This window comes from Kwoniella botswanensis, chromosome 3 (genome assembly GCF_036426115.1).
Source record: "Kwoniella botswanensis chromosome 3, complete sequence".
Lineage (NCBI taxonomy): Eukaryota > Fungi > Basidiomycota > Tremellomycetes > Tremellales > Cryptococcaceae > Kwoniella > Kwoniella botswanensis.
In genome coordinates this window covers 1,058,019-1,077,223 of record NC_088601.1, presented here as the reverse complement: position 1 = coordinate 1,077,223, position 19,205 = coordinate 1,058,019, and the positions used below count along the sequence as shown (strand labels likewise).

General features: G+C 46.6%; 5 protein-coding genes across 5 annotated transcripts; 2 read left to right on the top strand and 3 right to left on the bottom strand.

Moving 5' to 3' along the window:
* Window positions 1-63: 63 nt before the first annotated feature.
* On the bottom strand, window positions 64-1,374 carry L199_008282 (uncharacterized protein; the record flags this gene model as incomplete). Its single annotated transcript, XM_064893964.1, has 3 exons — window positions 64-340; window positions 541-800; window positions 847-1,374. 3 exons carry the CDS (start codon window positions 1,372-1,374, stop codon window positions 64-66), a joined length of 1,065 nt encoding a protein of 354 aa, XP_064750036.1.
* Window positions 1,375-1,730: 356 nt separating this feature from the next.
* L199_008281 (uncharacterized protein) lies at window positions 1,731-2,738 on the bottom strand (the record flags this gene model as incomplete). The annotated part of the gene is made up of 5 exons (XM_064893963.1): window positions 1,731-1,912; window positions 2,010-2,099; window positions 2,157-2,463; window positions 2,540-2,617; window positions 2,679-2,738. 5 exons carry the CDS (start codon window positions 2,736-2,738, stop codon window positions 1,731-1,733), a joined length of 717 nt encoding a protein of 238 aa, XP_064750035.1.
* A 688-nt stretch (window positions 2,739-3,426) lies between these two features.
* L199_008280 (uncharacterized protein) lies at window positions 3,427-4,626 on the top strand (the record flags this gene model as incomplete). Its single annotated transcript, XM_064893962.1, has 3 exons — window positions 3,427-3,855; window positions 3,905-4,141; window positions 4,195-4,626. The coding sequence occupies 3 exons, from the start codon at window positions 3,427-3,429 to the stop codon at window positions 4,624-4,626; spliced, it is 1,098 nt and encodes a 365-aa protein (XP_064750034.1).
* Window positions 4,627-4,706: 80 nt separating this feature from the next.
* On the bottom strand, window positions 4,707-7,014 carry L199_008279 (uncharacterized protein; the record flags this gene model as incomplete). Its single annotated transcript, XM_064893961.1, has 6 exons — window positions 4,707-4,971; window positions 5,017-5,167; window positions 5,215-6,002; window positions 6,052-6,212; window positions 6,259-6,775; window positions 6,821-7,014. The coding sequence occupies 6 exons, from the start codon at window positions 7,012-7,014 to the stop codon at window positions 4,707-4,709; spliced, it is 2,076 nt and encodes a 691-aa protein (XP_064750033.1).
* Window positions 7,015-7,442: 428 nt separating this feature from the next.
* L199_008278 (calcium/proton exchanger) lies at window positions 7,443-9,164 on the top strand (the record flags this gene model as incomplete). The annotated part of the gene is made up of 11 exons (XM_064893960.1): window positions 7,443-7,599; window positions 7,659-7,729; window positions 7,778-7,848; window positions 7,893-7,942; window positions 7,996-8,077; window positions 8,122-8,225; window positions 8,275-8,620; window positions 8,779-8,857; window positions 8,914-8,977; window positions 9,033-9,062; window positions 9,121-9,164. The coding sequence occupies 11 exons, from the start codon at window positions 7,443-7,445 to the stop codon at window positions 9,162-9,164; spliced, it is 1,098 nt and encodes a 365-aa protein (XP_064750032.1).
* Window positions 9,165-19,205: the final 10,041 nt, after the last annotated feature.

The following is a 19,205-nucleotide window of genomic DNA, read 5'->3' as shown; positions in this document are numbered from 1 at the left end:
ACAGTACAGTACATGCATGTCATCCCCGTCTATAGTCTTGTATCAATCGATACATATACATACCTATTCAAGCAATGCAGCTATCTGTTGGGCAGCTTTTCGACATTCTTCCTCGGTACCAACGGTGACTCTCAGACACCCTTCGCACCCACGCTCAGATCCTCGGAATCTGACCACCACCCCTCTCGACTCCGCCATGGTCTTGTATACCTCTACAGCTTTCTTGTTACTGGGTTTCCCATCTTCATCGAGGATCTCACAAAGCACAAAGTTGGCGTGATTGCCTCCAAGGATTCTACCGACACCTTTAATCTCTGATAAAGCATTGACCAAAGCCTTTCTGTTCTGATTCAGGGTCGCAACGGCGAGCGACATCGTAGCGATACCTTCGATAGAGAGAGCAGATAGTGCGAGAGAAGCAGTAGGAAGGGAAACGTTGTACGGTGCTTTGGTATTCGTGAGGATTTGAATCAACGGGGGAGGAGCGAGGAGGTATCCAAGTCTAAAAATTAGCCAGCTCTCGATATATCGTCAACTCACCTGATAGCCGCAAGTCCGAAACTCTTACTCAATGTCTGGGTGACACAGACATTTGCGTATTCGTTGACCAAGCTGGCGGCACTGTTGTTTTCGGGAGCGAAGTCGATATAAGCTTCGTCGACCACTACCACACCTTTGAATAAGGGGTTCTCAAGGACTCGTTTGATTACGTCGAGCGGGATGAGAGTACCGGTAGGGTTACCAGGCGAGCAGATGAAGAGCATCTTGAGATCGGGGTTCGCTTTGAATGCATCGTTCATCTAACAACCACAGTCAGCCATTATTCATAACGATCCTCAGACTCACGGCTTTCTCGTCAAGCTGGAATGCTCCATCCTCGGTGATCAAGGGTACCTCCAACACCCCCACATCGTTCACGTTGGCAGTCACCTTGTACATTCCGTATGTAGGCGGACAGGTCATGACTCGATCTTTTCCGGGTACACACAAGACCCTGTAGAGCATATCTATCACTTCATCACTGCCCACGCCGAGAAAGACCCATTCTTCATTCGGTACACCTCTGAACTTGGCGATAGATCGTTTCAAATCATCGTGAGTGGGTGATGGATATCTGTTGAGACTTGCGACTTCTTCGTCCGAAAGCAAAGAAAGAGTCTGAGCAGCGATTGGTCCAGGATCGGTGTTTTTGGCGAGAGAGGGGAGAGATGGACCGATAGCATTTTCATTGGCGTCTAAGAGAACTCCAGCAGAGTAATCGTCTCGGGCGCACCTATATGGCTGGAGAGCGAGGATATTGGGTCGGATGAGAGGTTCAAGGGAGAAGTGAGCTGGATTTGAGGGACCAGGGGATTTGAGACCGAGGATGGGCATTTTTGGGAGTCGCAGATCGCTGGGGAATGAGGTGAGAAAAGGCTGGCGCGGAGAGATCGTCAATAAGATCAGATCAGATCAGAGAGCAGGCAAGATGAAATAGACAGGATATATGTAGGATGGAACGGTGTAGTGGTGAACTGGGATGAGTCGAAATCGAAATCGTTGATAACATATGAGAGTGGTGACTCAAATCAGGGATACCACGTGGCACTTGAGTCCTACTCTTGCATGATATATATCACCCTAATCCAGACAAACTCAAACCTGTCGATGCTTATAGCTTAGTCAACGGCACAGTCCATATGGTTGAATGTATGCATATTATGTGCAGATTACGTTTCCCATATCGACGATCATGCCAAAACACCCACTTGCGAACTGTTCCCACCGATACTTCCTATGATCTCCTTGCCCTCCCAGAACCTAGGCAGCTCGTTGCCAGGTATGAAGTGTCGTTCGACCTTATCTTTTGTGATCACACACATTCTTATACATCCACCAGATGACCCATCTCGAGACATGGCGAGTGCGAGAGCTACGTGAGGAAGGCATAGGAACGGATTGATCAGTAATCAGACAATCGTTAAGAGGCAAAACATGAGCAAGAAGTTCGGAAGATGAACAGCACTTACTGTTCTTCACAAACTCGACAGTCTCTTGTTCATTCCATCCTTCCCTGTATGTCGCATCGCAGTATCCGTATACATAGGTCGAACCAGAACCTGCAATATATATTGTCAATGGGCATTACTGCACGGTTCTGAAAAGCCTCGACTCACCCCCTATAGCCCATGGCTGTTGGAACATTCCTCCTCCTAAAGGAATATTGTACACTGAACCTCCTGCCTCCTTATCCCATCCTGCAACGATGATTCCAGCGGAGAGCTGATCCTTGTTGTCGTAACACATCTTTTCGAATAAAGCAGCAGCTGTGGATACTGTTGGCGGTGCACCATACACCGAGGTATATACTTGAGCATGTTGATGTACCACATCAGCGACAGCCTGTGTGTCGGCTGCTGATCCGGAACGACAGCAGTAAATTCGGTCATGGATGTGGGTGAGCTTATCGGTGACTCGGTTGGCCTATGGATATGAAATGACCATCAGTAAGATTACATATACATATATATATACGTGGTAGTGGTTACATGGTACTGACGATGTATGCACCTGTCGTTGTCCTACTATCGGCACCTATGACCACACCTCCGTCGAATTGTACTGCCATGATGGAAGTCTGTCGAGAAGGACAAGGGTGAGCAAGCGGTCGCAATATCAGAGACAATCAAGAGGCTTACACCCAGGTTAACCTCGCCGTTCTTGAGACGAGAGATATCTACTGAATTGATGTTTGCCATGACTGTGTGTAGACTCTGGTATTACAGGATGGTAGGTATGTGAACGATGAATATGAGTAGAAGAGGATAGTGATATCTATGATCTTTGTCGCTGACACTTGCGTTGGTGACGCGTTGGTTGGGGTTGAGCGGCACGTGTCTACCACATGGTCACCACATGGGATCGGTGTTTCAGGTGAGTGGCAGTCATGTTATATGATATGTCAGATGAGTGTGACTTGCGATGAATTGCTTCTTCATACGTTTCAAGCGTACCCCCCCCCCCCTCTCTTTGTCTAAGTAAGATACTAAGATTGGTATCAATTACAACCCTTGACAGACGAGCACAAACACCATCACACACCATACCGTCACTCCTGCTCAAGATCCTCAACGACGTCCAACCAATTTGTGAATAATTCCCCCTGTCTCAGCGAAACACCATCAATATATTCAATATTGGGCGCGTCATACCCAATCCAACCTAGACGACCCTGCTCACCAACTCTCTAGGAGGCTGGTCTAGCTCTGCGGTGATGCCTCTCTGAATTGAAAGACTTTGCATACCCATCATCATCAACTTGCTCAAACAACTGTCAAAGCGCACACCCACGTACCACCACGTGCAACTGCTGTTCCAGCTTGGTCTAGCTTACGCACGCCAGATCAACAACCCTCGTTACGGTCCCTGTATCCCCACTCTCACACCATGCCCAACGTTCTTTCTCCTTCATCGAAATCGTACGCCCCCTTGGCGGACGAAGTCAACCCATCCTTCGGCAACATGGCTCCTGCTCCAGTGGTTACACGGAACGGGACCATAGTTTATGGCAAACGTTCATTGTCGACACTCAGTACATCTTCAGGCGAGTCAGAAGATTTAGAAAGGGCAGGTGGGCAGCTACAAAGCCAATCAGAGGAAACTCTTTCACCTAGTGCAAACCGAAAAGGGAAGGGGAGAGCCATAGATGATGAGATGGGAGATGTTGGAGAGGTGCATAGAACAATATCTGCCAAAGGCAAAGAGAGAGCTTGGGATGTGGAACAAGGACCTAGGGAATTGCACGATCAGCAAGCATCAGAAGGGGCATATCCACCTATGAACGAGGTTGAAGAAGAGGAACGTAGAGTACAACAGGTAAGTCATACTCCAAGTCATTCATGAATCACCGCTCATCACCGTGCAGAATCTTGCTCGTTTTGCTGCCAAGGACATGGCTCGTCGAAGAGCCGCTCGAGAGTCTCGACAACTCCCTCCGAACGCTGGTCCTTCATCACCGAGATCGTCATCTTCCACAACTTCCTTCTCCCGTCGGCCTTTCTCAGTGCTCAGCACCAAGCCAAATCGAAACAGTATTATGGGTATGATGGAAGGAATATGGCCGGGCTCGCCCAAGAAGGATGAGGGTTGGAATGAGGGAGAGGTGAGTGGAGTGGATTAGAGTCTATATTTCATTGCTTAATACGACTACAATAGCTCCCCATGACACATTCCCCTGTTGCTCAGAATCAACCATATCCAAACCCCTACGACACCCAACCCTCATTCTCCCCCGTACCTAAAATGGTTGTTTCGCCAACCTCTCCTAAACACCCTTCACCATTCGCTGACCCACCACCGCCCGCACCCATTGCTGGGTCTTCTTCAAATCATCGCCGTCCCTCACTTGTCTCTGCGACCAGTAGCGGGTCAGCTCAATCGCCCCTTTCTTCACCTACAGATGGGCCAGGGTTCGCTTATGGTGGACCGACTTGGAGAGGTGGTCAGGCCGTTCAAGAACAGGAGGAAGAAAATCGCAAATCCGACAAATGGTGGCATGCCCTATGTGCATGGGGATCCGACCTCGATGGAGGATACGACGCGAACCAACAGGGAGGGCAAGTCGGTAGAACAAATCCATTTGAATAATGAACTCATGAACTGAACGGTCCGAAATGTCGATTTGTATATAGCATTTTATAGTTCCTTGCAACGTATTCGTGAAACTATTACAACTGTTTTGATACAACATAGGATGTCACCTCTTTGATCGACAATGCTAACATGATCACCCCAATGGGCAACAAGAGAGCCAGTATTACCCTCTCAGCCTTTGACTTGTCTCGGTACATTGGTCTATTGAAGAGTATCGACACGAAGTTTTGCAAACGCGAGCGAGCGAGCTTGTCTTGTAACAGATCTTGCGGGGGCAGTGACCCTTCCACCTTCCGCTGGTGGTGCATCGCCGATCCCGGTACGAAAGTACCATGAAGGCTGTAGGTAACGGTAAGCTTGATCTGAGAAAGACTTGACACTTACCCATACGGAACTCGCTGTGGCAATTTGATTCTGGCAATTACTGCTGACATACCCTGCGACAACCGGCGGGCATCGATCACCCAAAGCTCTGAACCCGCATCGCAATCACTTGAAGGGGTCCCATCAGGAAGTAGGTGTGATTCATCGTAGACTGATAGGATCGTCAGTAAGCTGGATGATAAATAGTCCTATACTCACCGTAAGTGAGTAGAAAACCATCATCTTCGTTCTTGCCATCGTACCTAGGAACGAACCTTGGCTCCTGCGCATACCACCCGGCAGGCATGGCAAATATCTCTATCGGCCCCGATATACCATCTTGCCAGTCTTTGAGAATCTCCGCTGATGATCTTGAATCCACTGGCTCCACCGATTTGCCGATCCCCCGGCAGCGACCCCGCTCTATGAGCTCGAGTACATCGAGCTTAGCGATGCAGTCGACTTTCGCAGCGCCTCCTAGGCGCTCATCAAATGAACCTGATCGCATGGTACACCCATACACGTATCTTGCCGGACTCATGCCAAGCAACGGAGGCAGAGTGGGAAATTCAAAGGGTATAGCACTGAGTGGGAACGTATGGATAATCTTCCCAGAACCTTTCATGTCAAACCGATAATATTGTAGTCGAACCACATCGCCTGCTCCGAACTTCTTTTCCACAGCTGGGATGTCGATAGCTCCAGCTGCGTAGACGAGTTTGGCCGAGCGAAATCGACAACCGAGCATGTTGACCGCTTGAAGACAACCATTTCCGTCGTGGTCGTCCCATGCATTCGCAGTGTGAAAGATTAGGCTTGGCTCAGGATCCCGAAAACGGATCAGATGCTGTGGCTGAAGCCGTGGAAATATGACAAATTCAGATGGCAGCGTACGGTCAAAGTGTATCAGTGGAACGGGCGGGCGAGAGAAAAGGTTGTGGGGAGCTAGCGTTAAGGGTAGGTTGAGCAGAATTGTATGAGTTCTGGTTGCAGCGAAGTCGTGCATCCTGTTGAATCCTTTAGCGAATGGGTTTCGAGTTGGATTACTGCACTCACATCTTTGCACGCCCAACGTCTATCCCTTCCTTCCAAATGACATGACGACCTGTCCGGTCTATCACAGAATACCTCACGTACGGAGCGTCAAACATCTGCGTCGAGTACAGGAGAAGCGATCCATCCACGGGGTCTACTCGAGGATGAGCAGTCATCCAATCCTACGGATTTGTCAGCTCGATAACGAAGCTTCAATGAGTCACTCACCTCCTGTACCCTGCTTAAGCCAAAACGTTTCCACCATTCCCATCGACCTCGTCTCTCTGCGAGGCTCTCTCCAGTGAAAGGATCTTTAAGTCTGTCCCATCCGATGGTTTTCAGACTTGGTAATTGCACTTCGAGTGGAGGGCCTGATTCGCATGTGGCTAATAAACGTTGATCAGGATCATTTGACAACACTTCTGACGCTCCAAGGACATCCTCGACCTGATCCTCTTCCAGCTCATCTAATCCTAGCCCACGCCCCCACCAGATGACGCTGGTGTTAGCCACGCTGAGAACCCCCATGCGTGCTCGAAGCGCGATGAGAAAAGCCTGAAGAATGGCCACTACGATCCGGTGGAGAGATGATAGTGGTGAAATGAGTAAGGCGATAGAAGGAAGGGGTGATCGCAGTAGAAGGAGTGTCATCGTTAAAAGCGGAGTAGCAAGGTGCCGGTTGGTGTATGACGGCCGGCCTTGACCATCGAAGAAGACGCCATGTAACATGCCATCGCCATCGAACCTGTTAATTAACGTCTTAGCCTCCTCACTGAACGAAGGTACTCACCAATGATAGTGCCTGCCTTGCTCTGGTGGATACACTGGGTTGCCCCCATTGCGGATGTACTGTCCACCGAAGAGTTCTTGCGGTACCTGGCCATGTACGATCTGACAAGAATGTGAGACGTACTCCTGGGTGACGGGCGAAAAGTTACCTCTTAGGAAAGGATGGACCTCTGAGGAATGAGACGGCGTTGACATGAGTACGGATGTCGTATCATCGGCATTAGTACCAGCACCAGCCTCCGTATCTCTGTCGGTTTACTTGAGTCTTCAGCGACGATCAGGCGGGTTACAATGATGTTGATGATCAAGATGCTATTTATTTTGGGTTTTTGAATTGATTCCGAGTGAGATTGATCCGGTCGTCATTGGTGCCTGAGAAAGCATGTAGTACGCACGTGCCCATGCCGCCGCTACGTCACTTTGAGTCGACGGATTCAAATTCACTATGAATAGTCAGTATGTATACATTTAGCTTGGCATTGCGAGTAGGGTATGTACAGCTTTTGTCATCCTTTGCTTACTCCCCCCTTCGTTTGTCTCCATCTTACCATTCCATCCTATTGGATATAAGCCATACATCGCTCACACATCTGCATTCCTCCCCCCCCCACATATCTCTCAGGATGCCGACTCAAGAGACTACCCCTCTTCTGGGCTCGAACCATGCTCACGGTGATTCCTCTCATCGTACCCCCTTCGACCCCATAAAGTCGTCAAGGTATCTTCTCTTCGGCTCATGGCTCAACATCCTCATCGTATTTGTTCCCTTGTCAATCATCGGTCAGTTTGACGAATGCATTGTCGGGCTAGGCTATTCTGACGTTGACTCGATTACTCAGCCGACCTTCTCCACTGGAGTGCTGCCGCTCGTTTCGCTACTTCCTTCTTAGCCATCGTGCCGCTTGCAAAGGTAAGACTCGCATCAGAGGGCGATGCATCTTGCTAATGGCTTCAAAAGCTCCTCGGTGACAGTACTGAACAACTCTCTATGAAGCTTGGTCAGACTCTGGGTGGTTTGCTTAACGCTACGTAAGTGAATCCCGCATGGACCATTTTAGCTAAGCATCACGCAGTTTCGGTAATGCCGTCGAATTGATCGTTGCCATCGCGGCCCTTGCCCAAAGTGAGTATACATTCGGAAACCCTTGAGGAGGGACTTGCTGATCAACCTCGCAGATGAACTCCGATTGGTGCAAACCTCCCTGCTCGGTAGTGTATTATCCAACGTACTCTTGGTTCTGGGCATGAGCTTCTTTGCGTGAGTTGACCGTCTGTTGAAGCGCAGCTGATGACCCGTTTTAGCTCTGGTTTCTTCTTTCACGAGTCCACCTTCCAAGTGACTGCCGCCCAAGCAAGCTCATCTCTCCTGACCTTGGCTTGTATCACGCTCATTCTACCTGCTGCATGTAAGCCATTTGACCATCAACCTCGTCATCCACGGCTGATATACCTCAGACCACGCCTCGAATACTGAGGGAGTGGAATCGACCCTCAAGCTTTTACTCGAAGACGGTGCTCCAGATCCTCCCGACGCATCGCTTCGAGGTCTCCTTATCTTGTCAAGAGGTACTTCCATCATTCTTCTCGCGACTTATCTCGGCTATCTCTATTTTCAGCTTCGTACGCACGCCCAGCTCTTCGAAGCTGAGCAAGCCGAAGATGAAGAAGCTGAAGTTGCCTCCATGGATCAATGGAGCGCTGGTGTATGGCTGGTCATCATCACCGTTATAACCGCTTTTTGCGCTGATATATTGGTGGGAAGTATCGACGAAACCGCTGAGCAATGGCACATTCCCAAAAGGTAAGCTCATTCACCAGTGAACAACGCTGATGCGACGACAGATTTATCGGTCTTATCCTCCTTCCACTTGTCGGCAACGCCGCTGAGCATGTCACTTCCGTGTGGATGGCCTGCAAGGGTAAGATGGAATTGACTATCGGTGTAAGCGTTGGGTCCAGTATTCAGATCGCTGCTGGTATGATCCCCTTGCTGGTGATCATAGCCTGGCCCCTTCACAAGAATTTGACCCTATTCTTTGTACGTCCCTTCGTACGATGGATGATCTTGTTCGCAGTCCTGATCGAACTTTGCAGGCGAACTTCGAAACCATTGTGTTGTTCGTCTCTGTCATGCTCGTAAACCTTTTACTGCAAGATGGTGAGTGTTCTTCCGTGAGTTCAGGAAGTTGTGCGTCCTGACAATGATGCGTCAGGTCGATCCAACTATATGGAGGGTGTCATGTGTAAGTCTTCCCCCCATGCTCCCGCAACATGGATCTCAGCGTCTGATCTCACCCACAGTGATGTCCCTATATCTGGTCATTGCCCTGAGCTACCTTGTATAAGTCTCCTGGGTAGTCTCAACTCGGAGATTGCCTGCTTTCGGCCATTCGTACCTATTCCTGCTTCTACTTTGACTCTTCCTAAATTCAACCTTCTTCCTCCGCACGTAAAGAACGATTCAGGAAATGTTTCTGCTCGCCGTTCAGTACACGCATCGAACGTAGTCGCCGTTTTTCAGGGAACAAAAAAATGTTTAGTGATGCATCAGATACTGCAATGTGCGCACAAGCTTCTCGGTGCAACTATGGATTCGTTGACATGGAAGAGAGGGAAACTACAGTACGGGATGTCCGCCTGATACCCCTTAAAGCATGCAGGATAGTATAATCGATGGCAGGCAATTCGATGACCATGGGGCAGAAGCTCCGCTCCTCCGCACTTCACCTCATCTCGAAACTGCAAGTGCAAATGCGATCAAATAGCGTATTGTTAGTTCTTTCACTTGCTTTAGACCATAAACTGACAGGAGAATGGTTTGTTCCCCAAGAAATGTTATATATCAATTCTGCGAGCTTCACATGCTGCCAGTGCGACCGGACGTAGTCAACAAGTGCTGAACAATATTGTCACGATGATCTGACTAAGACCTCAGTAGACGGCCTTGATCATATAGGAGACGGCCTAGATAGGCAAGCAAATGATAGGAGGACGACGGAAGATGGAATAATCTAACCGAAGTATGTAACAAACCAACGAGGTCGTTGAATAACCAACGAGATTGTTGGATTGACCCGGATATTGTTGGAACTCATACAATACCCTATCTAAAAAAAAGAAGTACTCAGCTGGATAGGTATGACTTCCAAGGGGACAATATGTTAAATTATATCAATGCATGTTAACTAAAAGAGAAGAGAATGAAAGAGAAAAGCGAAAATATCATCAAGGGATGAAACTACAAGGGGTAGGAAACTACTGACGAGTTATATTATGTAATAACTGGCTAATTAACCGGTAATAGAGCACTTATTCCGTCACTCCCCCTTGCTCTAATTTCTGGTTGACACCTAGTAAGTTTCTAAGCCTAGTCAAGGTATCGGCAGGAAGGGACTTGGTGAGCATGTCAGCCAAGTTATCAGCAGATGGAACATGAGTTAAAGAGATAGTGTTGTCCAAAACCTTTTCTCTTACAAAGTGATGTCTTATTTCTATATGTTTTGACTTGTCATGATTGACCGGGTTTCTTGCCAAGGAGATAGCGCCTACATTGTCATTAAAGATTGGGAGAGGGTTCTGACCAAGTCCAAGTTGAAGATCTTCAAGTAACAGTCTCAACCATACCACTTGTTTTGCTGCATCCGCTGATGCCATGTATTCTGCTTCTGTTGTTGATAGCGCTACAGTTGGTTGTCTTCTTGATCTCCAAGCTACAACTCCACCATATACCTTGAAGATGTATGCGGTTGTTGATCTTCTTGTGTCTAAGTCTCCACCCCAGTCTGCATCCACATATCCAAGTGCTACTCTCTTGCTTGCTAGACTCAGCATCAAATGTCAAGGCTAAGTCGGTTGTACCTCTGATATATCTAAGACAGTGTTTGGCAGCTTTCCAATGTGACAAGTTCCATTTGCTGATATACCAAGATAAGACACCCGCAGCAATGAGCCAGATCAGGTCGACTGATTGTTGAAGCGTAAAGGATTGAGCCGACCACTTGAGCATATGGAAGATGACGTGCTTCCTCATGTTCTTCATCAGTTGAAGGTACCGCTTTGAATCCAGTTGGCAGAGGTGATCGACTAGGATTGCAGTTTGACATGTCAAATCGATCCAGTAAAGCTTCCATGTAGTGTTCTTGTGTTAGATACAACTTTCTTTGTTGCCTATCTCGGTGTATGTTGAATGCCAAGAAGTACTGGGCAGGACCAGAGTCTGAGCATTCAAATTTGGCGTTCAAGTCCTTCTTGAATTGATCCAAAGCTTTCCTTGAGTTACAGGCGATAAGTTGATCGTCCACATGGAGAGAGAGCATGAGTAACTCCCCCTCACATCTTCTGACATAGAAACAAGGATCTGCTCTTGTTGGAATTAACCCTTGTGACTTGAGCCAAGTGTCAAGCGCTTGATTGAAACATCTTGGTGATTGTTTGAGTCCATAAAGCGATTTTTGAAGTAAGAGACAGTAGTTGGCTGGTATATCACTTCCTTCAGGTGGTTCAAGATAGATTGTTTCCTGTAGAGTACCCTTTAAGAAAGCGACGATGATATCCACTTGGTCGCATTCTAAATCAGAGTAATTGACCAGTGCCAAAAACACCCTATGTGAATCTTTATGAGCAACAGCAGCATAAAGCTCATTAAAGTCGATTCCAGCTTTCTGTGCAAAGCCTTTGGCAACCCAACTTGCCTTGTACTTTGAAGGTTGACCGGTTTCTCCATTTATCTTTCTTGTATACACCCATTTTGCCTTAGGAGTTCGCATGTTTGAAGTCCGCTTGACAACCCGCCATACCTTGTATTTCTCCATCTTTGACAATTCATCCTTCATTGCTAGTTTCCATTGCTCCCCCTCACTAGACTGTACCGCTTGTTTGTAAGTCTGATGGGTGTCTGTGGACATAGCAGCCATGGCTGGAGAGATGGTACCGGCTCCCTAAGTATCAGGGTTGTCTGTGATTGACATAGGATCTTCAGAACTTTCAGAGTTGATGTCAATTTCCGGGTTTGACACAGTGTCAGAGTTTCCAAAATCATTGTTATTATCATTATTGGCGTTATTATCGTCATTTGACTCGTCAAGTCGTTGGTTTGAGTATTGATCATTGTCATTTGACTCAGTGGACACTGGGTTCAACACTGGCTGTGCCATTTGATCGAGATTTGAACTGGCCTGATTCTCATTTTGAGGATTGAAATCAATTTGACCCATCAAGTCGTTGAGATTAGTGTTATTCATTGGTCCAGTCGCTAATTCGAGTCCTTTATTGTCATCTGTAACCGACATTTCAAGCAGTTCTGGTGGAACCATCTCGATTTTGGCATTCTGCAGTTCTTCCTTTGATAGAACAGTATCTCTTGACACTTGCATCTTCCTGTCTAAGGTGTCAAATATCCTATAACTTGAGGTACTGTTTGTATCGTTGTAACCCATGAACTACCTTATATCGCGGTTTAAGCTTGTTTGTGTTGATATGTTCCCTAAAGAAGATCTTTTTGTCGGAATAAGTGATCTATCGCTATACGTATAGGACTCAGTAAAGGGTTTCTAGAGGGGTCAGTGTGTTGCGCACTGGGATACGGTCTCACTTGGTATTCACTATATAGTTGTCCTTCGCTCTGATACTTTCCTTTCTTTTCTCTTCTTTCTTAACACTTCGGTTTATGAGATACATAGTATATACGTATATGCACCTCATATATCTCAACAGGTTATGAGCCTTGGTAGCTTAAAGCGGAATACCATTGTAAACAACAACACCTCAGTACAACTCAGTTCACCTCGGTTCATCTCGGTTCATCTCGGTTCATTGGTTCACCCCCCTTCACAACTCAGCTCCCAATCCTTATCAAACCCATTCCATATCCACTCGCTCTACGGGAAACCCACCACTGCAAGCTAAGGTGACTGGTACTGCTTTAACGAGTGGTGAAAGAATCTGGTCCAACCCAGTGACAAGTCCCTGCGCTTCATAAGCATCAAGCAAACTTGTCCAGCCCAAGCTGAGTACTACAGGAGCGTTCATCCTACCTTTGTACCTGCTTGGAACTATACACTCACGTCACCTTGCTTTTCTAGTTACCTCTGTTGACCAAACAAGGCATCTTGGTTCACCTCAGACATCACCTCCGGCTCTCATTACTGCTACTCTACTCTGGTCAACATGTCGGAATCAACGGACAAACTCAGTCTGGTCCTGGATCATCAAACTATATCGAATGGGAGAACTCTATCACTTTGGCATTGATGTATAAGAACTTGGATGAATATATTCTGTTTACTCTTGGTCCAATCGGTGAGGTTAAACCTACTGGTGCTGAACTAGATGAGCGTAGATGTCAGAATAAGTGATCTATCGCTATACGTATAATACTCAGTAGTGGTTTCTTTAGGGGTCAGATACTCAGTAAGGGTTTCTTTAGGGGTCAGAGTGAGTATGTGGCGGAGCCTCACTCCGACCTTGTTTCAACCCCTGGTTGACTAGAGGTTGGTGCGTTACGCACTGGACACCACTTCACTTGGTATTCATATTTAGATATACTTGTCTGCTACTTTTGTATCGTTCTTTTCTTTCTCTTCTTTCTACACACATCGGTTTATCATATACATAGGTATATACGTATATGCACCTCATATATCTCGACAGGTTATGAGCCTTGATAGCTTAAAGTAAAACACACCTCAGTCCACCTCGGTCCACCTCAGTTCACCTCAGTAAATCATCTCACACACAACGCATTTGACACCCTCCACGTATACACTTGACTACCTCACAACTCATCATTCCGTCCTTGCGCTCTACGAGAAATCCACCACTGCAAGCTAAGGTGACTGGTACTGCTTTAACTAGCGGTGAAAGAATCTGGTCCACCCCAGTGACAAGTCCCTGCGCTTCATAAGCAACAAGCAAACTTGTCCAGCCCAAGCTGAGTACTACAGGAGCGTTCATCCTACCTTTGTATCTGCTTGGAACTATTCACTCACTCCATCTTGCCTTCCCTTCTAGTTGCATTCATTGACAGAATAAGGCATCTCGGTTCACCTCAGACATCACCTCCGGCTCTCACTACTGCTACTCTACTCTGGTCAACATGTCGGAATCAACGGACAAACTCAGTCTGGTCCTCCTGAAGGGTTCATCAAACTATATCGAATGGGAGAACTCTATCACTTCGGCATTGATGTATAAGAACTTGGATGAATATATTTTGTTTACTCTTGGTCCAATTGGTGAGGTTAAACCTACTGGTGCTGAACTGGACGAACGTAGAAAGGTTGTTCGAACTGCTGGTCTTCTGCTCCAATCACTCACTCCTACCGTCCTGAACTCCTTGTCGCCAAGATTCAGATCAATCACTTCTCCCGATCCAAAAGGTTTATTAGATGAGTTGAAGAAGAAATACTCTGCTACCGGTGGTGCTCGACAAGCAAAACTGTTCACGACAATGTGGTCCAACCCGTCTCCTGAAGGTGAAGATCCAATTGTCAAGCTGTCTGAAATCAACTCTGCTCACAATCAGATCAACGTCAACAACAGCTCTGAAAATCAACTTCCTGACTTCTCTCTTGCCTATGCGATGCTGAATGCTTTACCTGAGTCGTACAACAATCTCAAGCAAAATCTTTGGCTCAAATCTGATCTTAAATCTGAGGATGTACTAGATGCTGTTGGTAATGAATGGCAAAGACGTGGATCTGAAGATGGTGCGGCAAATAAGACTTCTGGTAATATCAATACGGGTAAACGTCCTTGGACTGAGAAGTGGTGTCGGTATCATAAAAGTTCGACTCATAATTCTAAAGACTGCTACAAATTGAAACAATCGTCTTCCGGTCAAGCACACATGTCAACCTCTCCAAACGGTGGTCAAGATGAACAAGTGAATCACGACAACAGCAACCATGGTGCGGCTGCTAATCTCACCACCTCCATGCAAACAATGACTTTCGACTCAGATCCAGAAGATGCTTTTGCGTTCAATGTTACCGTCTCAACTACTACTGCTTCCGACTGCTTCATCATTGATTCTGGTGCCTCTCACCATATGGTTGGTGCTACGGTCAAATTGGATAACCTCACACCATCGCATGTCAAAGGTGTCAAGATTGGCAATGGTGCTCGTCTTTTGGTCAATGGTCAAGGTACTCTCACTCTCGGTAAACTCACCCTTCACAACGTTCTCAGAGTACCTGATCTTTCTTGCAACCTCATCGCTGTCAACAAAATCCCTCCTACCATGTACTGGACATTTGACTGTTTCACTGGCTGTCTAAAGGATAAAGAAGGTCGAACATTCGTCACGGCTCCTTTCAAGAATGGATTGTATTTGTTCAAGGCAAGTCATCTGGCAACCGCTTTCCAAGCTTCCGCTGACTCTCTCTACTCCTGGCACAGCCGACTAGGTCATTTGGGAGTAAGGGACGTCATGAGGTTAGCTAGAGCTGGAAATTTGGGAAAGGATGTACTTGTAAATACAACTCCAGAGGATGTATCGAATTTCACATGCGAATCTTGTATCAAAGGGAAAACTGGTCGTTTACCTTCACCTCCGGCAGCTGATTACACCAGAGCCACCACACCACTTGGTCTATTACATGTTGACTTATGGGGTCCATCACGCACTGCTTCCCGTGCAGTAACAGATACTTCTTAACCATCTTTGACGATTATACAAGACGGGTTCACATCACCCTCTTAAGAGATAAATCACAAGCGCTTAATGCTTTAAAGGAATATATCACCATGGCAGAAACACAACTGGGTAAAAAGGTTAAACAAATCAGATCGGATAATGGTGGAGAGTTTGTCTCCAATGCGGCTACGACATACTACAAATCAAAAGGTATCATTCACATCCCCGTTCCTCCTGGTTCTCACGCACAGAATGGTAGAGTAGAACGGGTTCATCTGACAATTGTAAATGGTGTTAGAACTCTGTTAGCTGAGACAGGTCTTCCCAAAGAATTCTGGGCCGAGGCTGCTAAGTACATTGCTTTCTCTCGCAACTGTGCTCCTTCTGGTGCTGCTAAGACCATCGGATTTGAGAGATGGTTTGGGAAGAAACTCAAGTTTGACCGGCTCAGAGCGTTTGGTGAAAAGGTATACCTTAGAGATCATGTCAACACGAACAAACTGAATCCTAGATACAAGGAAGGTTTATTCATGGGTTACGCACACGATGATAGTACATCTAGTTACAGGATATACGACAGTCAGTCCAAGAAGATTGTTGTGTCGCGAGACGTGGTGTTTCTGAATGGTCATGGAGAATCTAGGGGTCACAGTATGGGTCAGACCCCTACATCAACTCCTAAGCCAAGTGAAAACGGTCAGACCAAGACAGATGTTACAACCACACCTGAAGATGAATTTACACCTCCTGCTGAACGACCTCCTAATCCCAATTCACCTAGGTTCCTGCTTCAACAATTGTCAAGATCAGATGAAAGAATTAGGTTAAGAGCACAAACTGAAGAACGTATGCCCACACCTGGACCTGCAAATAACACCGAAGCTGAACACCCACCTCAACAACTGAGTCCGGTAACACATGTACGACCTGTGGAACAACCATCACCACCTATATCTCCACTCGACTTGCCAATGAACGAATCATCGGATGGATCAATTGATCCAATGGCAATCACAGATGACCCAGAAACTTGGGGAACGGAACAACTTGCTCTTGCCAATGCTGCTGCCGCTACCAACCTACCTCAATCCTGGAAAGAAGCTAGAAACTCAGGTGAGGGGGAGCATTGGAAGAAGGCGATGGACGATGAGCTGTCAAAGATGGAAAAGTACAAGGTCTGGAAAGTTGTACCAAGGGAACAAGCCAAAGGCAGAACTCTGAAAGCGAAATGGGTATACACTAGGAAGATAGATGGTGAGACTGGCAAACCGGCTGCCTATAAAGCTAGATGGGTAGCAAAAGGGTATTCTCAAGTCGCTGGTATAGATTATAACGAGGTATTCTCTGCGGTCGCTCATAAGGATTCACACCGGGTGTTCCTTGCTCTGGTTAATTACTTCAACTTGGACTGTATACAAACGGATATCATTGCGGCTTTTCTCAAAGGTGGATTGGAAGAGGAGATATATCTTGAACCACCTGAAGGTAGCGATATCCCGGCAAACATGGTCTTACTTCTGCAGAAATCACTGTACGGTCTGAAGCAGTCACCTCGATGCTTCAATATGGAATTTGATAAATGGTTGAGGGAACAAGGATTGATTCCAACTAGAGCGGATCCTTGCTTATATGTAAGACGACGTGAGGGGGGAATTACTCATGTTAAGTGTTCATGTGGACGATACTCTGATTGCAAGTAACTCGACTCCTGCTCTCACCAAGTTCAGGAAGGATCTTCACAACAAGTTCGAGTGTAATGATTCTGGCGATGCTGGTTACTTCTTGGGATTCAACATACACAGGGATAGACAACAACGGAAACTGTACATCTCTCAAGAACACTACATGGAAGCCTTACTGGACCGATTTGACATGTCAAACTGCAATCCCAGTCGATCACCTCTGCCCACTGGATTCAAAGCGGTACCTTCAACTGATGAAGAACATGAGGAAGCACGTCATCTTCCATATGCTCAGGTGGTTGGCTCAATCCTTTACGCTTCAACAATCAGTCGACCTGATCTGGCTCATGCTGCTGGTGTCTTATCTCGGTATATCAGCAAATGGAATACATCCCATTGGAAAGCGGCAAAACACTGTCTTAGGTACATCAGAGGAACAAGCGACTTGTGTCTTACATTTGACGCTGAGTCTAGTAAACGGGTAGCTCTTGGTTTTGTGGATGCGGATTGGGGTGGAGATCTGGATACTCGAAGGTCAACAACCGGTTACATCTTCAAGGTATATGGTGGAATAGTCGCTTGGAAATCTAGAAGGCAACCGACTGTAGCTCTGTCGACGACTGAAGCTGAGTACATGGCTTCAGCTGATGCAACTCGACAAGCTGTATGGTTAAGGTTACTCTTGGACGATCTTCAACTTGGTCTAGGTAACGACCCCTTCCCTCTCTACAACGACAACATTGGTGCCATCTCACTTGCTAAGAACCCGGTCAACCACGAGAAGTCCAAACACATAGCGATGCGACATCACTATGTCAGAGAAAAGGTCAATGATAATACGGTTACATTATCGCATGTCTCTTCGGCAGACAACCTGGCGGATTTGCTCACCAAGACTTTACCTTCCGATACACTGGAAAGGTTACGATCATTATTAGGTGTTCAAGGGCGATTAGATCAAGGGGGAGTGTCAGAATAAGTGATCTATCGCTATACGTATAATACTCAGTAGTGGTTTCTTTAGGGGTCAGATACTCAGTAAGGGTTTCTTTAGGGGTCAGAGTGAGTATGTGGCGGAGCCTCACTCCGACCTTGTTTCAACCCCTGGTTGACTAGAGGTTGGTGCGTTACGCACTGGACACCACTTCACTTGGTATTCATATTTAGATATACTTGTCTGCTACTTTTGTATCGTTCTTTTCTTTCTCTTCTTTCTACACACATCGGTTTATCATATACATAGGTATATACGTATATGCACCTCATATATCTCGACAGTAGAAAGGTTGTCCGAACTGCTGGTCTTTTACTCCAATCACTCACTCCTACCGTCCTGAACTCGTTGTCACCAAGATTTTAGATCAATCACTACTCCTGATCCAAAAGGGTTGTTAGATGAATTGAAGAAGAAATACTCTGCTACTGGTGGTGCACGACAAGCAAAACTGTTCACTACAATGTGGTCCAACCCGTCTCCTGAAGGTGAAGATCCAATTGTCAAGCTGTCTGAAATCAACTCTGCTCACAATCAAATCAACGTCAACAACAGCTCTGGAAACCAACTTCCGGACTTCTCTCTTGCCTATGCGATGCTGAACGCCTTACCTGATTCGTACAACAATCTCAAGCAAAGTCTTTGGCTCAAATCTGATCTTAAATCTGAAGATGTATTAGATGCTGTTGGTGATGAATGGCAAAGACGTGGGTCTGAAGATGGTGCGGCAAATAAGACCTCTGGTCATATCAATACGGGTAAACGTCCTTGGACTGAGAAGTGGTGTCGGTATCATAAAAGTTCGACTCATAATCTTAAAGACTGCTACAAATTGAAACAATCGTCTTCTGGTCAAGCACACATGTCAACATCTCCAAACGGTGGTCAGGATGAACAAGTGAATCACGACAACAGCAACCATGGTGCGGCTGCTAATCTCACCACCTCCTTGCAGACAATGACTTTCGACTCAGATTCAGAAGATGCCTTTGTGTTGAATGTTACCGTCGCGACTACTACTGCTTCTGACTGCTTCATCATTGATTCTGGTGCATCTCACCATATGGTTGGTGCT